Source organism: Passer montanus, unplaced genomic scaffold (assembly GCF_014805655.1).
Source record: "Passer montanus isolate IOZ18808 unplaced genomic scaffold, ASM1480565v1 scaffold76, whole genome shotgun sequence".
Taxonomy (NCBI): domain Eukaryota; kingdom Metazoa; phylum Chordata; class Aves; order Passeriformes; family Passeridae; genus Passer; species Passer montanus.
Genome location: NW_024372813.1, coordinates 3508673 through 3532182, shown reverse-complemented (window position 1 = coordinate 3532182; position 23510 = coordinate 3508673). Strand labels below are relative to the sequence as shown.

At 54.1% G+C, this 23510-nt stretch overlaps 2 protein-coding genes across 7 annotated transcripts in view; both read right to left on the bottom strand.

The window, feature by feature from the left end:
* The window catches only part of HDAC8 (histone deacetylase 8), a 16420-nt gene extending 13666 nt beyond the window's left edge, over positions 1 to 2754 (bottom strand). For 3 of the 4 annotated variants that reach the window (XM_039731238.1, XM_039731239.1, XM_039731240.1), the window contains exons 1-3: positions 2027 to 2754; positions 1555 to 1607; positions 104 to 234 (exon numbers count right to left, since the gene is read on the bottom strand). In XM_039731238.1, coding sequence (XP_039587172.1) covers positions 104 to 234; positions 1555 to 1607; positions 2027 to 2110 — 268 coding nt within the window. In that variant the 5' untranslated portion in view covers positions 2111 to 2754. The remainder of the gene's footprint in view (positions 1 to 103; positions 235 to 1554; positions 1608 to 2026) is intronic. The other variant, XM_039731241.1, reaches the window with a different exon arrangement.
* On the bottom strand, positions 120 to 23510 carry PHKA1 (phosphorylase kinase regulatory subunit alpha 1). Of its 3 annotated transcripts, XM_039731237.1 has the most exons (33): positions 23227 to 23507; positions 22965 to 23123; positions 22450 to 22497; positions 21736 to 21904; positions 21286 to 21368; positions 21048 to 21128; positions 20540 to 20638; positions 20278 to 20424; positions 19903 to 19956; positions 18273 to 18395; positions 18067 to 18162; positions 17197 to 17304; positions 16925 to 17003; positions 16345 to 16479; positions 15199 to 15308; positions 14689 to 14833; positions 13680 to 13758; positions 13182 to 13261; positions 11177 to 11353; positions 10692 to 10786; positions 10383 to 10522; positions 10098 to 10254; positions 9858 to 9937; positions 9580 to 9658; positions 9364 to 9493; positions 8886 to 8987; positions 8376 to 8491; positions 8026 to 8064; positions 7219 to 7263; positions 6790 to 6960; positions 6218 to 6271; positions 5880 to 6080; positions 4139 to 5629 (listed from the first exon to the last, which is right to left on the bottom strand). In XM_039731237.1, exons 1-33 carry the CDS (start codon positions 23302 to 23304, stop codon positions 5456 to 5458), a joined length of 3633 nt encoding a protein of 1210 aa, XP_039587171.1. In that variant the 5' UTR covers positions 23305 to 23507; the 3' UTR covers positions 4139 to 5455. The 3 variants fall into 3 exon arrangements, 1 of the variants encoding a protein (XP_039587171.1); XR_005630089.1 differs by lacking the exon at positions 4139 to 5629 and having other exon boundaries at positions 5940 to 6080; positions 6790 to 6989; positions 23227 to 23509; XR_005630090.1 differs by lacking the exons at positions 4139 to 5629; positions 5880 to 6080; positions 6218 to 6271 and adding an exon at positions 120 to 234 and having other exon boundaries at positions 6790 to 6989; positions 23227 to 23510.

Sequence of the window (23510 nt, the reverse complement as noted above, 5' to 3'; positions counted from 1 at the left end):
ATCCCCCTGAGCTCCCCCCTGCAGCTCCCGAACTGCAGCTCCAGCAAAAAGCATCCTGGCCCTGGCACTCAACTAATCTCTTGCTGAAGATGTGCATCCTTACCCAGTCCATACTCCACAGACTCCGGGTGGTCATCATCCCCCTCCTCACTGACCTTCTGCAGGTGCTGCAGGTAAGCATCTGTGTGGAAACTCGCCATTTCCTCCATGGAGGCCACTTTAGGCTTGACTATCCTAAGCAGAGAGGAAGAAGGGAGCACATCAGGGCAAGAGGATCCAGTGTTCAGCTGGAATGTCCAGCTTTAACCTTTACATTAAGAGCCTTCTTTTGGCTGTTACTGTTGTAAAAGCAAACAAAACTCCCTCTTCCTCTTGCACTGGACTGTCACTCAAGTTAGAAAGCTACCCAGCTGAGCTGGAACAGGCCTTGCCCCTGGTTTGGCACTATCTGTGGTGCCCACCCCAGTGAAGAACACCTGCAGGTGCTGCCTGCATTAACCTTCCCAATTTGCTTCAAGTTTTTTTCCTCTGTTCTGCATGTTCTGTTTGTACATTCCCCACCAGATCCAACATTCAAGTTACACACAGAGGAACTAATGGAGGGAAATGCCCAGGCCCAGCACAGCACTGTGGCAGGACCTCAGTCTAGATCAGGAGCCATGTAGTACCTCTTGCATGCTATGACTTGCACCAAAGCAGAGACTGTCACTGTTCCAAGCAACTTGCACAGCACCTTCCTGGGTTCTGGGTGCTTTGCAGTATGCCTAAACAAATCCTGCAACACACTGAACCCTCCCCAAAACTTGGACAGTGGAGCATGCTCAGGCAACGCAGCACAGTTCTGTTGTTACAGGAAGAACACAGGAAGCTCCCAGCTCCAGGCTGGCCCTGATGCTTCCCACCACATGCAAGGACAAACAGTTCTTTATAACGACACCTGCAGTCATTTCCCAAGCACACTCTGCCAGAAAAAAAAAATTGTTTCAAAAAGAAGTCTCAAAAAAATCTTCTGGCTGTGCTGAACTGGAGTACATTTTTTCTAAGATGAGATGCTTCACAAGAGGGGCTGAGCCATGCCTTTCTTATTTTTCCCTTCACATGCCCCAGTGTCAAGAGCCAAATGAGGCAGGCGGTACTCTCCTGAACAGCATACAGACCTCACAAAAAGTCTCCCAGATATATTATAATGCACCAAAACAATACAGTCCCTCTCTGCATCAGCACTGACTGACCAGTGGATCTGGAGCAGCACCAAGGCTGTTACCCTACTCAGAGTGTCAAGCATGGGGGTGATACACACTCTGTAGAGAAGGCACAAGGCTGTAAGTGCTCCACCAGACCAGGAGAGTAACCACGAATTACACCTGCCACAATTACTTATAATCGTGTCCATGTAGCAAAACAAATATTTTCCCTTAATCCTGGAAATACATACTGTGAGGGCTCCTATAATCACACCACCAGCAGGTACCGTATGAAACCTGAAGTTACTCAGCACCTTCCAAACCTTAGTGGAGACTAAAACATTTCTTCACAGAAAACGGGAGCACTTACTTCATCTGGTCAAGCAAGCAATACGCTTCAATCAGTGAATGCACCATGCTGGCCTAAAGAAAAGAATAAGACTGTGAGAGCAGGAGGCACAAAGCCAGCAACCAGGGGAGCAAGGACTCGCAGACGAGGTGTGGCTCAGACTCCTCCCAGCAGCGACTTTCCCTGCCGGCTCCCTTCTCCGGCCCGTGCCCATGCCGTGTGACAGGGCCCTCCGGTGGCGCGGGCACAAGCAGAGCCGCGCACGGTTTCCCGGGAGAGGCAAGCGTCCCATCAGTGTCCGAGCCCACGGTGCCAGGGGCGATGTGAACGCACAGACAAGCCATTCCCGCTCTAACCCTACACTCCTCTCGCCGGGGCCGCCGTTTCCCCCGCTTCCTCCTTTCCTACGGCCGTGCCGGGCGCCGGCTGCCTCCGCGCCCGGGCCCTCACCGCTATGCTCCCCGCGCCCCCTCGCCCCCGCCGCGGCGCTGACCCGCTTGGGCACTTTGCAGAGGGAGTCGCAGAGGGTCACGTACTCCGGGCTGTATACGTAGACCGGCGGCGGCACCGCCGCCATCGGAGCTGGCGCAGCCGGGACCAGCACCCGCAACGCCGCTAGTCAGGGCACGCCAGCACCGGCAGTTCCGGCCCCGCGGCGTGCCGGGAGCTGTAGGCCCACCCCGCCACTGTCCTTCCCCTAGCTCGGCCGCGTAGGAACAGGCAGCCAGCTGGTGTTAAGAGGCATTTTTACTCGGGCCCCACGCAGCTCGGGTGGTGTTTATTCTCCAATAATATAATTTAAAAAGGCCTGTGGCCTGCACGCAGCCCCCCACGCGGCGCCCGCCCTGTTCAAAGAGCCGCAGCTCAGCAGGTGCCCGGGTCCCCCCAACACCCGGCAGCTCCCACCGGGTCCCTCGGGTCAGAGGCAGGCGCCAGGCAGGGGCTCGGGCCCTTTAAGGCTCCCCTGACGGGAGCAGAAATCGCAAAGGGAGGGATTAGCCATGATAGGAAAGATGTGTGCTAATGTCTTTACAAACAATTCCAAGGGTGAGGGTATGGGTGTTAACGTCCTAGAAATGGGTCTTAATGTTTCTACCCATTTCAAGCCACAGGTTACAAAACCTACACAGTTTGACTCCTGAAACAGACAAATGGGTCCACACAAGCCTGAGTTTCTGAACTTTGGGAGAAAATGACAAGCTCAAGGGGAGAATACGTGGTAGACCGTTTGGGAAGGCTGTACCTTCCCAGTATCTCAGCCAATGGGCTAAGGAAGAGGCAACATGCGGCCGGGAGTTTAGGATAAAACGACGCTGCACTTTCTGAAACCTAGAGAGAGAATAGCCCACAGGCTGATGTACCACTGGACTCTCTCCCTTTATTTGAATAAAGTTGCAGGACTTCTCTGTCTCCTTTATGGACACTGGCTTTTCATAGCATGATCTTCCATGAAGCCACATGTACAGAAGAGCTGCTGTGCCAAGTGACCACCTGGCTTTGAGGCCAAACCAACCTAGATGTCAAAAAACACAGGCACCCACAGAGGAAAACATTTGGCTTTGGAGCCAGCTCTATCCACAGAGGAGCGGCCGACTTTTGCCTGGCAGCCGCCCCTGTGCTCGCACACAGCCAGCCCAGGGTGCACCACAGGCTACATGGGCTGAGAGTGGTGTTGGCACATGGCATGGGCACTGTCACCCTGACAGCTCAAGAGACAAGTTCAGCTGATGTCCATCACCCTCAGAAGGAGCTCAGACTGTGACATCTATCTGTCAGAAACCACATCTTCTGTGCTTCCTAGAGTGGATGTGGCTCCTCAGACAGAGCTCCCATGAAAACACACAGCCATCCAGGCCTCTGGGTGCAGGGACTGCCAGAGCCTTTCACTGGGAACCATGGCAGAGAACAGCTGTGTTTGGTGTGGCCAAGATCTGCCCACCCTCAGGGCTCAGCTATGAGAGGATGTTGAAAGATTAAGGGGCATAAGGGAGTCTGAGAAAGACTCATAGAACCAGGCTGTGCCCTGCCTGAAAGCAACAGCCACCCCAGAATACACAGGTTCAAGGGGATGCTGCATCCTCCTTTGCAAAGTGAAGCCAGTAAAAGGAGTGGGTAGAGGCAAACCCCTCCTTGCCCACCTTGCTTCCCCACATGCCTCTGTGCAGCAAGTATGAAGCCTGGAAGGCCAGGCAATGGATGATGTGGATGTTAGTCCATCTACACCAGAGGTGTTGCCATGGCTGTGACACCCCCAGACCATGTCCACCTGTACAAGAAAGATGGGTTACAGGTGTAGGTGACTCCTTTCTGAGGGTCCAACGTACCATACAGACAGCCCTCTTAGTGAAGCCTGCTGCCTCCCTGAGGCCCAGGGTAAGCACAGCACTAGGACACTTCCCAGTCAGGTTCAGCTTCAGACTGTTATCCACTGCTGCTTTTCTATGTTGGTGGCAAAGAAACTGCAACACACAGTCCAAGGGCAATCACAGGAGACTTCAGGGCCTGGGGATGGTTGGTAAGGGATTCTGGAAGACAGTTTCTTTCCTCTGTCCTTCCAGTTGTGGTCAGGGACATTGAAAGAGATGGACTCAGTCTGCTGAACATATGGCTTGGTGGCTGATGTCACTGCCACAATTTCAGGTTTTTTAATACTTTTTTTAACAAGGCATGTTGCTGTTAGATGGGATCAACCTTTCCCAAAGGGAAAGAGGATCTTTGCTCAGAGCTTTGCTCACGGACAGCTGTAAACCAGTGTTGGAGGGGAACATAGATGATATCGGGCTGGCCTGTGACAAGCTGTGGGACATTGCAAGGTCAGAGGGTGCAAGTGAGGGTTCTTGGCCTGTTGCCCGTGTTGAGTGTACTAGAGCACACCTAAAGCCTTAGGGAGGTGAAACAGGGAACCAAAAGGGAACCCCACTTCCTCCACTACTTTGTGGCATATGTGCCTGATCCTCATCAGTCCAACTGCACCACCCTGAGTGGGGGCTGACCTGCATGGTAGATGAGAGCAGGGATCTGCTATGCCCCCATCCTTCTCTGTGCCAGGCTGTGAGGAACTGAGCAGAAGCCAGAGATGAACATTAAAAGCATGGTTTTGATTGCACAGGTAACACAAAGTAGCCAGCTCAGAGCGGCTTCACAGGGCATGACAACTCAGGAACCTGTCACTTGGCCACTAGGACCACTGCCAGGGATAGAGTAGATGACACATAGAAGCTGCACTGGCATGTCCCAGCCAGCCAGAAGCCCTGTACTAGCAGCCTGGAGGTAAAAGGGATCCTGGCTACCATAACCTCCCCAGCTCTGCATACAGGATACCCATCAGGGGATGATGGGCTGCCTGCTTCCAAGGAGCACAGCTGTGGCTGGGCTGGACCATATTGATTTTGGATGTGCTGGGAGAAAGGCTCAGGCACCATACCCTATTCCTCTAGCAAAACTTCTCCATCAGCAGCAGGAAAAGCAAGAGCCTCAGCCTGCACTAGCATAAATCCTGCAGATTTGGAATAATAAGCAGCACAGAAGAGGTTAAATACTGTAAACCTGCTGGAGGCAGGGAGACTGTGAGCTGGTCAGAGAGCATTGTAATGCTGAGTATACAGGTCTGGTCAGGGGAACCCTTTCCAACTCTCTCAAACAGACATTTTTCCAGGGGTGATGAATCAGGAGTCATGCAGACAGAACCTTCTAACACAAGCATGCTTCAAAGCTCAACCTTTCCCTTGCTCCACAGGCCACACGGGCACAGGTCAGTTTAGGACACATGCCTCCTGTGGAGTCCCTCAGAGGGCTGCTCACCCACCAAGAGGCCAGGGCTGGGAGGACAGACTGCCTTGCGAACTAACCTAGTGTTCATCTTTACAAGCTGTATGACACAACCATGCCAGAGCACCTGCAACCCAGTGAGGAACTGCAAGAGCTACTGCATGGAGCAGCCATCTGTGGGCAGAAAGTCGTACACGTACAAGGCCACCGACTTGGACAGGTAGGTCATGGTGCCAAACCGGCCGCTCGGTGCACTGTCATACAGCAGGCTGCAGATGCCTGTTGAAGGATCCCTCTCCAGCATGTGCTCATCAGCGCCCAGGGCTTTCTGGATTTTAGACAGGGAAGCAGAAAGGCATCATTAGGAAAAAAGGCAATCCCATTATCAGCTTCCATCCCAAGCATTCTCTGTTGCACTCAGTGTGACACATTGATGATGAGGAGTGGGAGGAAGACACTACAGCTTTGCTGTGTCCCATGACCACAACAGGGACAACAGGCAGGGCTCTCCAAGTGGGTGAGCCCTGCACAGGTATGGGGAATGTAGCCAGCAGCCCTGGGTGAGGCCTGGCCCCTACCTGCTCCTCATAGAAGAGGTCATTGGCTATGTGCAAGATCTTTTCCACAGCTATGATGCCACCAATGGTGTGCACCTCCATGTCCACCAGCATGGTGAGCACTAAGATAGCTTCCACCAGCAGCTGCCTGTACTCTGGCTGCGGCACACGGTTGAGGACAGATTCCACGTGCACAGCAAACTTCATTTCCCCTGGGGTCATCTGTGAGTAGGTAGAAAGAAGCGTATCTAAAGCACCGTATCACCTGCTCAATTCCTGAGCTATGCTGGGCAATCACCCAGGGTAACCAGCACACAACAACCCATGTGTCGCATTCCCCATTCACATGAACCTCCTACCTCTCTGGTTGTTGAGGAGGGAAGAACAAAGCCCTCCACAGAGAGACCATGGCACTGCAGAACAAGAAGGAGAGATCATGGTTATGGCTTGGAGAAGCATCATGCTAAGATACATAGGTCCAGTCCACAAACTTGCTCCCACTTGAGCACGGGTGCCTGCTGCCCATACACCCCAGCTCCTTGACTCCATATAGAATCACTCCTTTTCCATCAGTTCAGCATCAGCCAGAGCCCCCTGCATGGGGCTCTGCTCCCTGGCTCACTATGCTGATGATCGGCTGTGCCCAGAGCACCTTCTGCTGTGGCTCCAGCCATGCATTTGTTTGCTTGATGCATAAAGCACCTGAGCAGCTCCCCTCTGCAAGGTACAGGCTAAGACATGTCCTACAAGACTACACGGCAAGTGCATGTCCTCTACAGCTCTCCAAGGTCAGCTGTAGGTCTTGTCTCTGAAGCATATATCTACACAACATCAGGGACCAGCCCTGAGTGCCTAAGTCCCCTTGGCAAGGCTGGTGCCTGGGACCAGAGGTTCACATGCATGGAGAGGCACCAGCTGATGCCTAACTCACCTTCTGCAGGACCTTCCAGACCTTCTGGTAGAAGCCCACAGGAACACGGTTAAGGGCCCCATCCAGCCGGCGCCTCCGCTGCCACTGGCCCTGCCGGTTGTCCGTACTGCCCTGGTCTTCTAGCGGCCTTGAAAAGGAGTCCTTGCCCAGCAGCTCTGTGTGCCCAGCAGACTGGGCAGACAAAACAAGAACCACAGAGACTGCTGCAAAGTTAAATATCCCACAGGAACGCAGCCTGCTGCTGCTCAAGAGTTTGTTGTTTGAGGTTCTCCAGCCTCATTCCCAAGACAGAGCTGCTACCCCACCCCCTGCCCCCAGCAAAGCCCCACCTTACAGTCCCAGCTCCCTGCAGCCCCCCCCAGAGCACAGCTCCTTCCTGCAAGCACAAACAAGCAGACCTCACGTGTGCAGCCAACAAATACAAGTTACCAGAGAGGACCTGAGGGCGGTGTCCCCGGACTGCAAACTGAGGGGCTGAAGGAGAAAGGGAGACATGGAAATGAGAGCATGCCAGAGCAGGGCAGCAGTCACAGCAAACAGAGCAGCAGCAGCACAGATCAGGGTCAGGTCACAGGGCAGTTATCCCAGGAGTTTTGAAAGGAAAGCTGCAGAGGGCTGCACATGCCAGAGCTGCAGCAGCAGTGGGTTTGCACTGGCCTGCGCACAGGTGTAGGACTGCTACTGCTCTGCTAGCTTGCTGGTATGGGCAGGGATTTAGTCTTGAGCAGACAGAAGGACCAGTAGGAAGGTCACTGCCCACAGACAACCCTCTGTGATGTCAGGTTTCACACTGCAGCAAGTTGGCCCTAACTCTGCTGCATCAGCCTAGCCCCAGCAAGCTCTGTCTCTGATGACAAGACACGTTCTAGAGCTCAGGACTCCTCCTGGACATAGGCACAAGAGGAGGTCCTTGGCATTTGTAGCTGACCACAGGCCTCCTTCCCCAGAGAAGAAATAGCTGGGGAGGCTGCAGGCAGGATCCAGTGAACTGTCCAGCAGAGTCAATACTGGTCATGGCACTGGCAGCATCAAGCCATCCTGCTCAGCAGATTTTGTGAGTATAATGGAATGTATTTGAGCACAGCTCCCAGCTGGCTGTAATGGCAGTTGCTTTGAGGGGAAGCCAACTCGTTGCAGAAGCTGAGGGAAGCTCATTGACTTGTGCATGCAGGGAAGCTGCCCTGGTGCACGGCATGAGGGGCAAAAGCTGAGGCTGCAGGACCAGGGAGGCTTCACCTTACTCCCAGGCAGAGACTGCCTACGTTTATCCAATTGCTGCAAGAGAAGAACAAAATGAAGGTTCTGCTGTTGGAAGATGTCCACCAAGACACTAGCCACACCTGGGATACCACATGGTCCTCCTCACCCCTGCACCTTCTCAAGCACTCCTGTGCTCCCACTGAATTGCCAGAGCAACCCCTACCCACTACCAGATTCACCCCAACTTTCCCCCCAGGACAGGACTGGAGACAAAATTAGCTCCTGGATGCATCTGTATCTCCCACTCTTCCATCAGTTCTGTCTGGTTTGTAGCTGGTTTTCACCCACAAGACCTGTCGTGAGTGGCCTGAACCACCTGTCCTTACCTGTTTGATTTCACTTTTCAGCCTGACGAGGCCAGTGCGCTCAGGTCTGGTGGTCCCCACAGCTCCCATGTCACAGATGGAGACAGCCGTGGTGAGCGACGAATCCACTGAACACACTGGTGGGGAAGAGAGGTCTAGAGTGGGTAAGATCGCTCAAGGCATGGCCATTCCTCATTGCTGCCTGGGCACTGGTTCCTCTGCATGACCTTGCCCTCTAACATGATAGCATCAAAGATCCATGAACGCAGTACAGAACTGCTTCAATTCAGACCCAACCCGGTCAAGCGTCAAACTAAGCAAAGCTCAAATAGCCATGAGATTCAGACTTGATCCCAGCATCACTCAGCCCCATCCTTATGAAGAGCAGAGCTTCCTGCTGACCCCTCCAGAACTGAAGCATCTGTGCTGAACATGGGGGAGAACAGGGACAGTGCTCAAAGGTAGGAACACATAGATCTGGCCATGCTGTGCATTCAGCTTTGCCCCGAGATGCTCTCTGCTGGGACTCACCGCTCCTTTCCACCCCAAACTCCTTGCCAGAGAGGATGTGGTAGAGGAGACTCTTCATGTCTGATGGGCTGAGATTCATCAGGTTCTCTGTGGCTTCCCCAGCTGGAAAGAAGAGAACTGTGATTTTGTAGCCTACCTTACAGTCCTCCTAGGACATTTCTACCCTGCATGCCATTCTGTGACCAGGGGGAGCACTGGTACAGGAGCTCATCTGGTGAGGACATACACTAGGCTCCAAGTGTTGCCTATAACATGGACTCTTCCCATGGCCAGCCCAACACATGCTGGGATGGAGAATGCAGTGCAATCATTCGTTTGTACTGCTCAAGAACATGTCCAGCTGCAGACACTGGCACTTCCATGCAGGGTCTTGTCCTAGCCTGAGATGCCCACTTTTAACAGTACTCCTTTCTGGATGACAGAGCCCCAAGCATCACAGCACCTACCCCAGCGAGGGTGTTGTCTCTGCCACATGTACCTGAACAACGCAGGGAGTGTGCCAGCTCTGTTGCCATCACCTGGATGATGAGCCCAATGCGGATGCGGAACATCTCAGCAAACAGTGCAGGCTGTGTGCGTATGTACATGGCTAAGTACACCATGATCTCCTAGAGGGGCAAAGGCAGATCACTTCACTGCTGCTCATCAGGGCAGACATTCAGCTGTAGGCTCCCCTGACACCCCGGCCCCTCACCTGGGTGAGGATAGACACACTGAGGTTCTTCTCACTGGCTTCATCAATAAGGCGAACAAGTTCCTCATAGGGGATCGGGCTGGGGCATGGACAAACAGCAGAGCAGGTGAGAGGCAGCAGAGCAAACCCTGCATACACCCAGTCTGTACAGCCCCAAGAGGAGGGATATAGGCTGGGGACAGCCACCCAGGGCCACTCCTGCCCATGGACCCCAGAGCAGCAGGCTCACATCCAGACCCAGCCCAACATGCCTGGGGAGAGAGTGGTGCCACACTCACGTGGAGATTGTCTTCTCACGTGGCTCTGGGGGCAGCCCCACGGTCAAGTGTTTCTGGTGAGACAGGAGGTCAGTACAGGCCTGGGGACAGAAAGGCAGCCGCTGTCAACAGCTGAGGGTTTGGGGGCTCAGCACAAGGCAGAGGGAGACAGAGCTGATGCAGCCATGGTTCTCCTGCTCACTCTGCTGCCTCCTCCCTGACAGACCTCAGCCTGTTAGATGCTGGCTGTACAGCTGTTACCTCATCCAGAGCTTCAACCTTCTTCTTGAGGATGCCAGAGATGTAGCGGATGAGGGCCCACTGGCGTGTCTCCCCCACCCGCGCATACAGCTCAGTGAGGAGCTCCTTGATGGTGGGGCCAGGCTCACTATCAAGCCCTGTGTGCCACTCGGGTCCCCTGTGAAGGTGAAGGAGGTGCTGTGTTACGTCCAGCAATTAGTCTGTTGCAGCTCCCTGGCAGGTCCCCTGGGCTGTGCCAAACCCCTCTATGCACAGCGAGCCCTCAGGACACAGAGATCATCCTACTTGAGGATGTGGAGCATGTAAAGGATGTCTGCTTGCTCCTGCAGCGTGGGGCAGATGCGCAGCTGGTCCACCAGTGCCTTGCAGTCCACATTGCCATCCTCATCACGTGGCAAGTTCATCTCTGCATAGAGTGAGTGGCTCTGGGGGAAGAAAGACCTGTGCTGATGATTAGCATCACCAGCACCCTGCACCAAACGGACCAAATGCATATTCTCCCTCATCAAACAACAGGACTTCCCCTTGCAATCCTGCAAAGACACTCTGGCTATAGCTGAAAGGATAGCTCAGTCTGGGAGAGACCGAACTCACCTTGCCATCCGAGTCATGCTGGTGGAGTGAACTCAGAAGCTTAACTGACTGCTGCGATGCCTGGAAGATCCTGCTGGGGACATACATCCCAACATCTAAAAAAAATCCCACAGGTTGGCAGAGACACAGCCAGCCGCAATCACCACTACTGTGCATCAAACTACCTCAGACACTGACACTGCTCCCTCACCAGTCCTTGCAGAGGAGTTGGCTATGGGAGAAGCAGCCCCTGTCCACCCATTCAGAGGAACACTGCAGGGAGCTGCCATCCTTTACTGAGTTTTCATGGGGCTGCCCAGGCACCAACTGGGCACTCCATGGCCAGGACTAACATGATGAACATAAAGTGCCTTTGCGCAGGTAAAGGCTTCGTTTCTCTGCAATCCACGGGAACCCTAGCATCATACAGCTGTGAAAGCTCCCAGAGCACTTCAACCTCACCCCTGGGCTCAAGGGAAGATGTGGAGGGTGTTGGAGTTACTCACTCTGGACATGCAGATCCTTGGCCTTGGATGCCAGGGACATGAGGTCACGGGTGGTGTGGACAGCAGCCCTGAAGCGGCTCAGCCCTCCCCGCTGCGTGGTCGGAGGCAGGTTTGACTGGGGAGTCGTGCGCTGCAGCAGGTGATCCAGATACTGAGCAACCTCATCATCGGTGTCCTCTGGAAGGGAAAGAGTTCAGCCACTTTGAGTCGTGGCACCCAAAGGCCCAGAGAGCTCCCACCTGTGCCTCAGCAGGGACAAAGCTTTGCTGGCTGCACAAAGTGACAATGTAGTTCCACTGCTGGCAGCCAGGTAGACTAATGGACAGTGCCAGCAGCCAGGCACACAAAGCACCCCTGTTCCTGCAGGGGACACTGCACCCCTGACTCCTGCCTGGGACACTGCCTGCCCTAAACTGGGGCTCCCCTCCATGTCCCACGTTGACAAAGGAAGAAACAGCACATTGCTGCAGCATGTCTCTGATCCCAGCCTGCGCAGGACCAGGAACGTCTCACTCAAACCCTGGAGGAAAACCCTCACACTCCTTTCTCCAGGGAAGTGGGGAGGTACAGCCAGAGGCAGCTTGTCCAAGCAGAGACCACTTACAAGCACCCCAGCACAGCAAGGGCATCTTCTAAGCTGGACTCCCGCAAGGGAGCAAGGCAAGGTGGGTTTTGCAACAGTTATTTGTAAGTTGGAGTTACAGGAAGAGTTATGGTTCCTGCCTTGCTCTTTGCCCAGCTTCAAGCAGCTCCCAAGACCACATCAGGATCACCAGAGGCACCATGCACTAACAGCAGCATGGAAGACAGTGCTCAGAGGCCAAGTCTCTGCTCAGTCAGGAGACAAAAGTGAGGGGATGCCCCTGGAGGAGAACTGCCCCAGATAAAACACAGATGTCAACACACTAACAGTGGGCCAGGGCAAAGCTATGCTGGTCTCCAGCTGGCAAACTCAGAGAGATGTGCTGGCCCCTGGAGACAAGCTGCTGACTGCACCTGAAGCAGCATGGCATCCCCTTTCCACCCCTCAACAGCATGCCTCGTGACAGTGCCTGAAGGCTAGGCTGGAAAATCCTCTAAGCACCACCCTTCAGAACTTCACCTGGCTGCAGCATCTGACCACAGGAAAACTTTAAAATTTAGCATCTATGAGATGCTGTTGAAAAGTCAGGCAGATCCTCTCACTGGAGCTGGGAGGCAAAGCAGACACCTTGGACAAACCCTGATGCAGCCTGTAAGGAGGCTGCAGATGAAGTGAGAGAAGGGCAAGAAAAATGAGCATTCAGAGTCCCAGCAGTGCATTCACTGCCTGCAGGAGCTGCAGAGGTAAAACAGATAGTGGGAAGGATGATGATGACCAGTGCTAGGTCACACAGGAGATGTCCCTAGGCCTGCTTGCAAGGGGAACAGCAAAACTTGCACCCTGCCATGGTCCCAGCAAAAGGGGAGGGGTCCCTTATGCTGTGATGGGCCAAAGCATTCTCAGGTACTCTCTATATAGCAGTAAGGCTTCCATTTGGCACTCAGTGGAGTAGCTCTGCCCAGGGGAGGGGCAAAGGCTTTGGGAAAAAACAGAGATTAATTAGGGACATGGTGGCTGTTCCCCACCACCTTGGTCACTGTGCTATCACCTTCTGCACTGCCATTTATGCATCAAAGACCTTCAGCCACATCTCCCAAGCCGAGGCAGTCTGCCAAACCTTTATCTCTTCTCCACAGAGCAGCTTATGAAGGTCAGAACTGCTCATTCCAGACATGGTTGACAGAGAACCAGAAAGGAACATGGCGAAAACACAAACACGTGAAGAACACAGCAGTGTATGCTGGCAGGGAGGTTGGGTGTTATGGTTGTAAGGGTGAGTTAGGCATTTGCCACCCCACAGCAGTTGACTGGCCTGTTTTCCCTTACCCTCCTCTGCTACCTGCAAGCCATGCAGCCACTCCTAGGTGTCTAGCTTCTCAAAGCTGTCACTGCTGAGCCTGCAACTCATGGCAAAGACCTTACCCTCTGGCCCAGGGTCCATAAAGCTGAGGTGCGTTCGGCATGATGTTGTCAGGAACTCCGACAATTTACCAGTCTGAATTCTGGGCAAGAGATAGGAAGGTCACATGGAGAGGAAAGGGGAAGTGATACCCTTGGCTTTACCTCCTGGCTCCTGCCCTTTGATGGGGAGAGACATGTTCACCAGGGGCATACACACACTGGTGTCTGCTTTAGCTGCCTGCAACTCTTTCAGCTGTGGGTGGGCATGGAAGGGTTGCCCAAAAGCTATTAGAGAAATCCTGCAGCCATGGGTTTGACGACATGAAGAGCCATGTCCTGTCTTTCATCTCCTCTGTTGGGATTGTAGCCCTAGGGAACACTGATAGCCTAGCACACCCCAGTGTATCTTCTTCAGTTTGCTCCCCCATGGCCTATGCTCTGCCCAGCAGGTATACTCATAAACAGGCTCTTGGAGACCATGAGCTCTCTCCCTCTTGCACTGCAGGAAGCTACACTCACCTTGCACCACCGAAATACCCATCCTGCAGCTTCTGCAGCATTGCCAGCACCGTGGGATGCACACTGTTGCTGGTTTCATCTGTGTGGAAGATGCACAGGCAGTCAGGCCTCCATGCTCAAACTCGCCCCCAGAAAGCAACCCAGGACTAGGTGGGCACATTCAGACACCCAAAGCACCATGGCCAGACCCTTACTCTGGGGTATGTGGTCAGGCTCTGGTACCAAAAGCACCACCCAAAAAGAGAAATTCTGGACTGTCCAGGCTGGATTCAAGGAAAACCATGCCAGGATGCATCCTCAGATTCCACCTTGGGCTGAAGCAGACAGTACCAGACAGCAGCACCTAATAGCCCCCTGCTCTGTCTCTGCCTTTCACATAAGGAAGCAGAGGAGTGGGCTGCTGTTGAGGGCAGGAGACACCACAGCAAAAGGCAAGCTTCAGAAATTAAGGGGATTTCAAATATACAAGCAGAGACAGAAAGGCCTTAAAGGAGAACAAAGTCACTTTCCTATACCTGGGTTATAGGGAACCTGTGAGCTGCTGTAGGCAAGCCAGTTCTACTCTGTGCCTTTACTCCTTCTGGTTTACCGTTTTCCCCTCTCTGTTGACTAGGAAAGCCTTTAGCATGTGCTCAGTCTTAGAAAATAGTCAAGACACAGAAAGACCACCAAGAACACTTCTACAGAGAAATTGTGGTTTTGGTCTTGCTCCCAAAAGGCCTTCCCACAAGCCTATTTGCCTGAAGTCTGAATACGACTGTGCCAGCAAACAGCGCTTGAGCTGCAGGTACTAGTGCCTGACAGACAACCCTCTTAGCTGCCAGGCCAGCTGCCCACTCAACACGGCTCCTCTGAGCAGTAAGCTCTTCACAGGATACTACTGGCTGCTCCAGCCTCACCATGTCCCTGTTACTGAGATGGTCACACATTTGCCCACCCCCTTCCTTCTGTAGAGCTATTTCCCAGGGCTGCTCTAACCAAATGCCTTGCGAGGCTGGAGCATCTATACCGAGCATAGTGTGGGAGATGGGGAAGGTGATGGTTGGTCGCCCAGTCATCCTCCACCGGCTGCACAGGTAGGAGAGGTCCGTCCTCAGCATCTCCACAATCATCTTGTTGTCAAGAGCCAGGTAGAACTGCTGCTGGTCTATGAACTGTGAGCACAGCAAGAAACATGATTGGCCCTACATGCAGTCATTTGGTCCTTATGGTGTCACCTATGTCTTCCCACAGGCACACAGTCAAGCTAGCCATGCTGTGCACCCAGAGGGCATGTGCCTTTCATTGACAGCTCATCCCACCTTACTTAGCAGGTGCTAGTACAGCCTAGCAAGGGCCCCTCAAACCCCAGAGCAGCTACTGGCCACTAACAACTATAGGGACGGAACTAACACCATAGCTCAGCAGCATCCAGCCCCACACAGTGAGTCCATGTTGTGCCTGGTCCAAGTGAATATGCACTCCCCAGAGTGCTAGGTTTGGATTACTGCTAGGAATGAGCCTCTGCAATGTCACTCACCTGTGGGGTAAAGGTAAAGATGCTCTTCCTGATTTTGTAGAGCTTGGAGGTCCCAAGGACACCCATATGCCGGTAGGGCCGTCCAGTAAGGCACATCTGCTTGTTGCGGCCTGGGAGGGCAGGAAGAGGAGTTTTACTACAAGCCTTCTCATGAAAGGGCTGCAGCAGCAAGTAGTGCCAAGCATCTTGCTACCAGCCAGCAGGGAAATGCTGGTTTGAAGTGGGGATATCCTAGAACTGTGTGTCAAGCTGGTACAGTTCAAAGGGACAGTAATTCTGTCCCCAGCCCTGCCCAGAGGGGTAGAGACATGGTGAAACAGCAATACACAGCCTGTCCTGACTTTTGCAGTGTCACAGTTTCTGGTCTTTGGGCATGTCAGAAGCAGGAGCAGGGCTTGGGGGGGCCCCTCTGCATAGGGCTGGCCTACCTAAGTTGACAGCTCTGTCAGCATTCCAATTGCTCCTGAATGACTTCCAAAGCCCAGGATGGTGCAGCAACAACATTATCCCTTGCTTGTCAGCTCTGGCACTTGCCAGGCTGCTCCCCCTGCCCATGTCACACTTGGCCTTTTGGTGGCCTAAATTAGCTTCCAAATTAAATCACAGCAGATCAGGTGTCTGCTTTGGCCCAGGCTAAATTTCTGGCTCCTGCAAAACAAACCCCATGCCCGAGGGCTTGCAGCATCAAGGAGCAAGCATGCAGAGGTGAGCACATCCTCCCTTCATACTCAGCCCTGCCCACCCACCAGCAACAGCCATACTGCCTGAGCTCTGAGCTGTCTTTGCCAGGGACAGCCAGAGGACCCTTCCTGGGGTCTGGCTAGCCTCCCCCATCCAGATCTGAATACAGGAACAGAAGACAACTCCTGCCCACATGAGGTTCAACATCTGTCAGAGTTTCTTGTCTCTTCCTGGGGTGACTGCAACTGCAAGCCAAAGCTCTGTTTCCGTCAGAATCACACTGAACAGCACTGTCTGCCACCTTGCTCCCCTTCGGCATCAGTGGCCTTATCAGGCCTAGAAATGGGCAGCAGAATCCTCATCAGCCAAGCAGAGCAGGACATGAGTGTCCATGAGCAGGAGTGCCAGGGGTGAGACAGACCCTTCTGCACCCCATTTGCTGCAGGAGCAGGGAGCCCAACTCACCCAGCCGGGCATAGATGTGGCTGAGGATGCGAGCAGGCTGCACTCTGATGGGGTAGACATCTGCCACAGTCTCCACGTTAATGCCCTCCTTCTGCAGGATTGCCTTGATCCCCTCTGTTTCAGCCAGGATACACACTGTGGATGGAAGACAGTCTCAGTGCAACAGAGGCACAAGGGTGTGACAACACTGCCCCATGCCTTTGGGGACACATACAAGGCACCACACTACAGAGAAGAAGCTGTCTGGAGTCCCTTGGGAACCAGTTCCCACTGCAAAAGTCTGCTTTGCACCTCCTAACACTCTATACACACAAGTCTTCCTCACCAAGTGGCAGGAAGACAATTTTCAACCTCTCTGCAGAGGAAGCTGCAGCAGATGATAGTTTCGTGGGTCAACACAGGATGAAATGGAAGGACTTGCACCCCGTCTTCCACCCACCTTGCCAGGGTTGAGACTGGGCTGTATTGGCAGCAACCCATCAAGAAGAGCCACCCCAGAGCCACCTCTGTGAATACCACACAGCCAGAGTCCTCCCCATCTGCCAGGCTCAGGGGTTTGGGACTGATTCCTTTCCCTCACCTTGGACCACCACATCAGGTTTAGGGACAGTAGCGAAACGGCGGTTGAGGGGATCTATTTCACCGGGAGCTAGAAACCCCTGTGGAAAAAAAGGTATAAAGAGATTAACACTTTATGGGTAGGGTAGAATGGGTGATGCCTATGGACAACTCACCTTTAAGAGGTCCTGGGGGATGGAGGTGACAACTTCCCCATGGTGGGTGGCAGCATTTGCACCTTCACAGCTCAGAGCCTAGTCCCACAGTCCTCCCCACCACCCAGGGTGACCCTACCTCAGCCATCAGACAACCCAGGATGTAGAGGGACTGTCCCCACATGTGTGGCAGCTTGCCCATGGGTATCCTGTCCACAGTGTGCGGATTCCTGTATTCTTCATCCACCTGGAAGACAAGCCAGGAGGTCAAGAAGGGATCCATAGACACAGGATGCTGAAGGAAGCATCCTCACTGCATCTTGAAGTCCAGCAGTTCAAGACTTAAAACAAGGCGTGACAACAGCATTTGTCACAGCAGATCCAAAAGAGCCAGGTTACATTCCTCCTCTCTTATTATGACTGCCCTGGGTATCTGTGTCAGACAACACAGCAGCTGCTCAAACCATGTTTGGTTTCTCAGCTTGGGCCATCCCACTAGAACTGACATGCCCCGGGAGCACCCAGAGATGCTTTCTGATACTGGTGAGGAGCACATCTCTCCTGGATGACCTGAGCATCAGGAGGCCACTGCTCTTAGCCCAGGCCCACACAAATTCCCTCACCAGTGAACTGGAGCTCAGCACCACCTACTCAGCCCAGGTCTGCTTGTCCTGAGCTCTCAGAGCACTCAGTCTCTGAGCAAGCAGACTGTCAGCAAAGAACTCTTCCGTGTGGGAGCAAAAAATGCTTTGGGAGAAAAACCCCAATTTTTTATCACAGTTTCATAACAGCTCCAAGCCATCCTTTTTATACATGAGGTTTCCATGCACTACATGTGTCCCTTCACTAACAATTTGGCTTAATAAGCACTTAAAACTTAATTATCTGGTAATGAGACCAGGATTTTCAGCACTGGACTTTCGTGATCCTTGTGGGTCCCTTCCAACTCAGAATATCCTGTGATTCTATAAGACACTCCTACTTTCCACCATAGCTCAGGATCACTCACCTTATCTGGTGGGACACTGTACAGCTCTGGCAGCATGCGTACCCCATTCTTCCCCTTGATAAGAACCCCTTCAAGGGCTTCCCGGTACTCCTGCACCTGAGAAGAGAGGAGAGGAAATCTGCTGCCAGCTACCTGCTTCCTTCCTCCGCACACTTCTCCTGCCAGGGACATTTTTCCACTAGCCCAGCAGGTCTCACCTCTCTTACCTGCTCCATGTTTCCACTGAAAATCCCATCAATCATCAGGTATGCCCAGAAGAGAGGCCACTCACACTCAATGTTCTCAAACAGCTTCAGTTCAGCAGGTTCGTAGTAGAGGCGTTTGGGATCCTGTACGTGACATCAAGGCAAGTGGTATGTAAGAGGATCCCCTCAAACTGACAGGGCTTCTCCTCCCCCTGAGACCCTAGCCTCAAATGTCCTCCCAGCCCTGATCTGCAGATGGCCAAGAAAGAGTTGAAAAGCAGTATTACCCCCAGCCTCTGTTTTCTCCATTGGACTACTCCCTCCTGAGCCCTCTGCACTGATAATGGAGAGACTCACCCTTCTTGGGGTCTCCCTCATCCCCAGGAGAGCACCCCAGAGCCCCCAGAACACCCCAGATGTTGTGCTGTTGTACAGCAACAGCACAACATCCCCTGTGCCATGCTGGGTCCCCTTGGCCTTCCCTGCTCTGCCTGAGCCTCTCAGTATCTGTTTCCTCCAGCATCATCAAGCTGGTCACACGGGGCCAGAGAGGTTCCTTCACGGCCCTCCTGCCATGTGGTGCTTCTGTGAGCCCAACACAAGGGAAGTCGTCAGGATGAAGAGCTGCCTGCACAGAGTCCTCCCACCACAGTTCTGTGTAGCAGGGAGGGTTGAAGAAAGGTCATTATGCTAACTGCTCTGTCTGCTGCAGAGAAGGGAGAGTGCTTGCCTTAGCAGACTATTCAGGCAGAGAGGACAGAAGGAGCAGATATCTTCTACCTGGACTCCAGCCACAAGCTTCCAAAATCCCATCTGACTCCAGCTAGCTGCATGCCTCTGCAGGCACTGCTGCCCTTTCCATGCCTCACAGCTCCCCAGAAGTAAGTAATCCACAACTCTGCATGGTGCCAAAGCTCACAAGCACTGGGAACACTGAATTGGAGATGCTGCTGCTTCTCTCTGGCTCCAGAGGAGGGGCAGCCACACATACTGCCTATTAAGGGCAGGTCTGCAGAGGTGCAGCAAAGGAGAAGCATTCAGAAGCACTCAACACCAAAGGTTACAGGCCCAGCAGCTGGTGATGACTTAAGAGCCTCTGAGTATCATTTCCTGGTTCAGTGGTTAACAAATGAGACTGCTGCTTATTACATTTTCCTGTTTTCTCTCCCCAAAGCAGCAAACCCTCCACTTGCTCCCAGGGCCATTCTGATAGTACCCAAGCTGACTGCTGGTCTAGGAGAGAAGCAGCTTTGAGACCTCCAGAACTACCATAGATGAGGCTGCTGGGTAGCAGCTCTGCAGTCAACTCCCCAGGCCTCCTCTGGTGCAGCCCTGGAAGAGCCCACCTCAGCAGGGTTCCCATGCTGGGCACTGGTCCCACCTTCTACCAGCCTAGGAAGGACACACCACCGGGTCTCAGGATACAGGCAGAGCCAGTCTCTGGCCATCTGCTATGGGTGTGGGTGGGACATACCACCTCTCCAATGAGCTCTGGCATTTTGGGGAGCCTTGCTCAGACCCATGACACTACCTGGGGCTACTCATGGCTCTTGTCTTCCCAGTGCTCCCTAATACAGCCTTTGTGTTGCATCCAGGCAGGCTGCTGCTTGGCAGTCAAGTTCTGCCAGGCAGCAGGGCTGAGGACCCTCACCTCTTTGGGAGTCCTGTATCCATCCCGGAGGAAGCGGCAACAGCCATAGCGCCCCTGGAAGGGAGGGAAAGATTTGCTGAGCAGGAGGCACAGTGTGAGATATCTTGTACTTTCAATGCAGAAGCAGGGGCAGAGTGTTTTCTTCAGCCAAAAACCCCCTCCCTCACTCACCCAGCACTCAGGTACCACAATCACAGCCTGGGGCCACAGCACACAGGGATGCTTCTTTGCACACCCCTGCCACAGGTCACGGAGACTGAGACAGGACATGCCCCAGCAACCCCCCACAGAACATGTTTTTGGGAAAAAAGGGCTACAGCAGTCTGGACTGCAGCTGTCTCCTGGGAACAGTGAGACAAGGGCAGAGATGCTCACCTGCAGCTTGGTGATAATCTCCTGCTTGGTGATTTCTACCAGGTCGCTATCCTCCACAGCAAATGCTGGGTAGGAGATGACAGAGAGCACACTGGCATCCACCTCCTTAGATGTGGAGGCCCTGGGCAGCATTGAGTGGAGGATCGACTGGGTGAAGGGGAAGGAAAGGTGGTTCGGCTGTCAGGCCAGGCATCATTCATACTTGCAAACCCAGCAGATCACAGTTCCTCTTGCAACAGCGTAATGCCTGAGTGGGTCTCACCTGGCAGTGCTGCACTTCATCTGATAGCACCCATATCACTGACTGCGGGCCTCCCTTGGCTCCAAAGAGGTCCAGCTCATCCAATGCCTCCAGGGCAGCCTGAAAGCAGGGCGAGACCCAAAGAGACATGTCCTTCACCATGCTGCTCATCTGTAAGAGCTCTCATTCCATGCTAGTCCCTGTGTGTAAAGCACTGCCCAAATTTAAAAGAATTTGAACCCTGCTGTGGCTGCAGAACATCTCTGGTCAAAACGGGACATCTCCAGACATCAAAAGGGCCTGGGACATTTCTGCCACACACCCCCGATTAACTTTTCACACCCAGTTCAGGCAAAATCCAGGCTAGAATGGCACAGCTTTATCCCAGTGCACAAGAAGACAGGTTCCCCAGGAACCTATCACTGCACTGAGCCTCAGCAGTTCAACATGCCCAGCCTGCCCTGTCAAAAAGCAGCTCAGGGCCACTGGCGCTACTCATCCAGCCAGCCAGCGTTGCTTCCCAGCTCACCTTGGCCATGCCGACAGAACTGGCATTCAACTCGGTGATGCCCTGGTTTGTCTTGTCCCCACGCTCCCATATGCCAAAATCCTGTGAACCAGGCACTGTTTCAGAACACACTCAGAAAGTCTTTGAATCCCACCCATCTATGGTGCTTCCAGAAGGTGCTGGTGTGGCTCAGGTGGAACCCACAGCTGTTCCTAGACACCAGTCCAGTATCTCCACCATCAGAGCACATGCTACCCACCGCAGTTTTGTAGGCAGCTTCAATGTAGAACACAAGGTTCTGGATAAAGTTGACTTCATCCAAGCTGTGAATTATGTGGAGGCCTAAAGCAGAGGAAAGAATTCACATTAGCTGCTCCAAGCCCACAAGCATACCCAGAATGGGGCTGCAGTAACCCAGGGATGATTCCTCCCCACTGCATGCCTGCCCAACAGGAGCTATGTCCTAACTGACTCTGTATCCACTCCCACCCCTTACAGCAGCACTGGGGCTTCAGACAAACGGGGGCTTTTGGAGAGATCGACATCAAGGGGCACAAACCCACCTCAGGTACTGTGAGCATAAGGAAACAGTGGGGGTCACGGAAGCCATTGCAACAGCTTGGCAACCAGGAAGCTGCACCCAAACTGAGACTTTGGTGAACCTGAAGAGTAGCACACTCAAAGCTGCAATGGGAGCCCCCAGCATTACCTGAGGCTGTCATTTGTGCAAGCATGAGGAGGTAGAGGGAGGTGGCATCCATCTGTAGGTGACCCCATTCGTGGTCTCCTACCACAGTGGCACAGGTGTGGGTGTTATACTTGGCATGCAGGCAGTCCCTGGTGCTCTGACTGTACTTGAAGGCCTCTACCTTGTCCACCTTGAGAAGGGCAAAGAGATGCAGCATTCATTGAACCCTGTCTCCAGAGAGATATGACAGCTCCTGAGCTAAGGGCTGCCCCATGCCATGAGTGGAGCACATGGAGCCATGCCTGGCAGGGCAGAAATTCCACAGCTCCTGGGTTGAGCCCCACTGTGCACCAAGGCAGTGAGTTCAGGCTCACATGCTGCTGCAGCACAGGACTGCAGCAGTGGACAGCCCACTGCCACAGCTGCACCATGCAGAGAGAAAAGGGTTACCCCAAATGTCCTCAGGGAGGAGGAGCTGTAGAATCCTGCCAGGACTCATGACAGGGAGCAGCCAGCAAAGGCTCCACTGGCTGCCAGCCCACAGCTCAGGAACTTCAATCACTCCCATGACAGATGCTCACTCAGAACTTATTTCAAGACTTGCTGGAAGGGGGCCTTCCCTCTGCTCATCAGGGAAGGCTGGGGAAGGCTGGGAGAGCTAGGACAATAGCCTCTGTGGCACAGCTGGGCGTTAAGGAGACCACATGACACTCAGAGGTACTCCCCAGCCCCTACCTGTCTCATCATGCACTGGAGCAGCCCCTGCATCAGCTTCACCACGCTCTGCAGGAACAAGGAAAACAGGTTTGTTAATCTCCAGGAGAAGCCCTGACTCAGGATCAGCTGGCCACTGACCTTTGTGGGGCTCAGTGTCTGTAATCAGAGCCCCTGATCACATTTTCACAGCCCCTGGGTGACAGCAGAGGGAAGATTTCTTGGTCTGCCAGCAAGGCCAGGTTGCCATGCTGTGCAAGAGGACAGAGGGCATGGCTACAGGACATGGATCCCCAGCCCTTGAGAAAAGGTCCGCGGCCCCAGATCATGCCTGAGCCAGAGATCTAGACCCTCTGGTTGGGCTCCAGTGTGGTCTGGGAAGAGCAGGCTCTGACATACATTCCCACTGCCTCCCGTGTCGGGGACAGCCGCGTCCTCGTCCTCACTGCCCCTGACTCAGCTGTGAGCTGACCAGAGCGGGGTGACTGCCGTCCCCGAGGGACACAGCCCCGCCCCCGGCTCCTGCTCCCTCCTACCTGCTCCAGCTCGTAGGCCTTGGCCTTGTCCTCGTCGCGGTCGGCATTCTTGCGGTAGGCTAGGCCAAGACCCCACACCGCCAAGATGCTGTACACGTTGTCCCGGACCCAAGCGTCCTGGTGGTCGGCGCTGGCGGGGAGCAGCCCCGTCACCGCGTCCTGCGGAGGGGACGCACCGTTCACACACAACTCCCTGGCCCAGCGGCTGGCGGGGCGCGCCGAAGCCCCGGCTGTGCTCCTCATTTCCGGGCAGAGTCCGCACCTGGTGGCGGAGGATGGTCTGCTGCACCAGGCGCCCGTAGCCGTCCAGACGCACACCCGAGTTGCTCCGGCTCCTCATGACGGCGGCAGCAGCAGGACAGGAACCGGCACCGGCGGGACGGCACGGGTCCTGTCAAAGCCCCGCCCCGCGGCACCGCCTGCTCGCTGCCGCCGACGGCGCTTCCCGAGAGCCGCTGCGGCCCCTGAGCGGCCGCCCCACCCGCGCTGCCCTGCCTCCTCTCCGGCGGTGGCTTCGGTCCGCGGAGCGCTCACTATCGAGCGAAC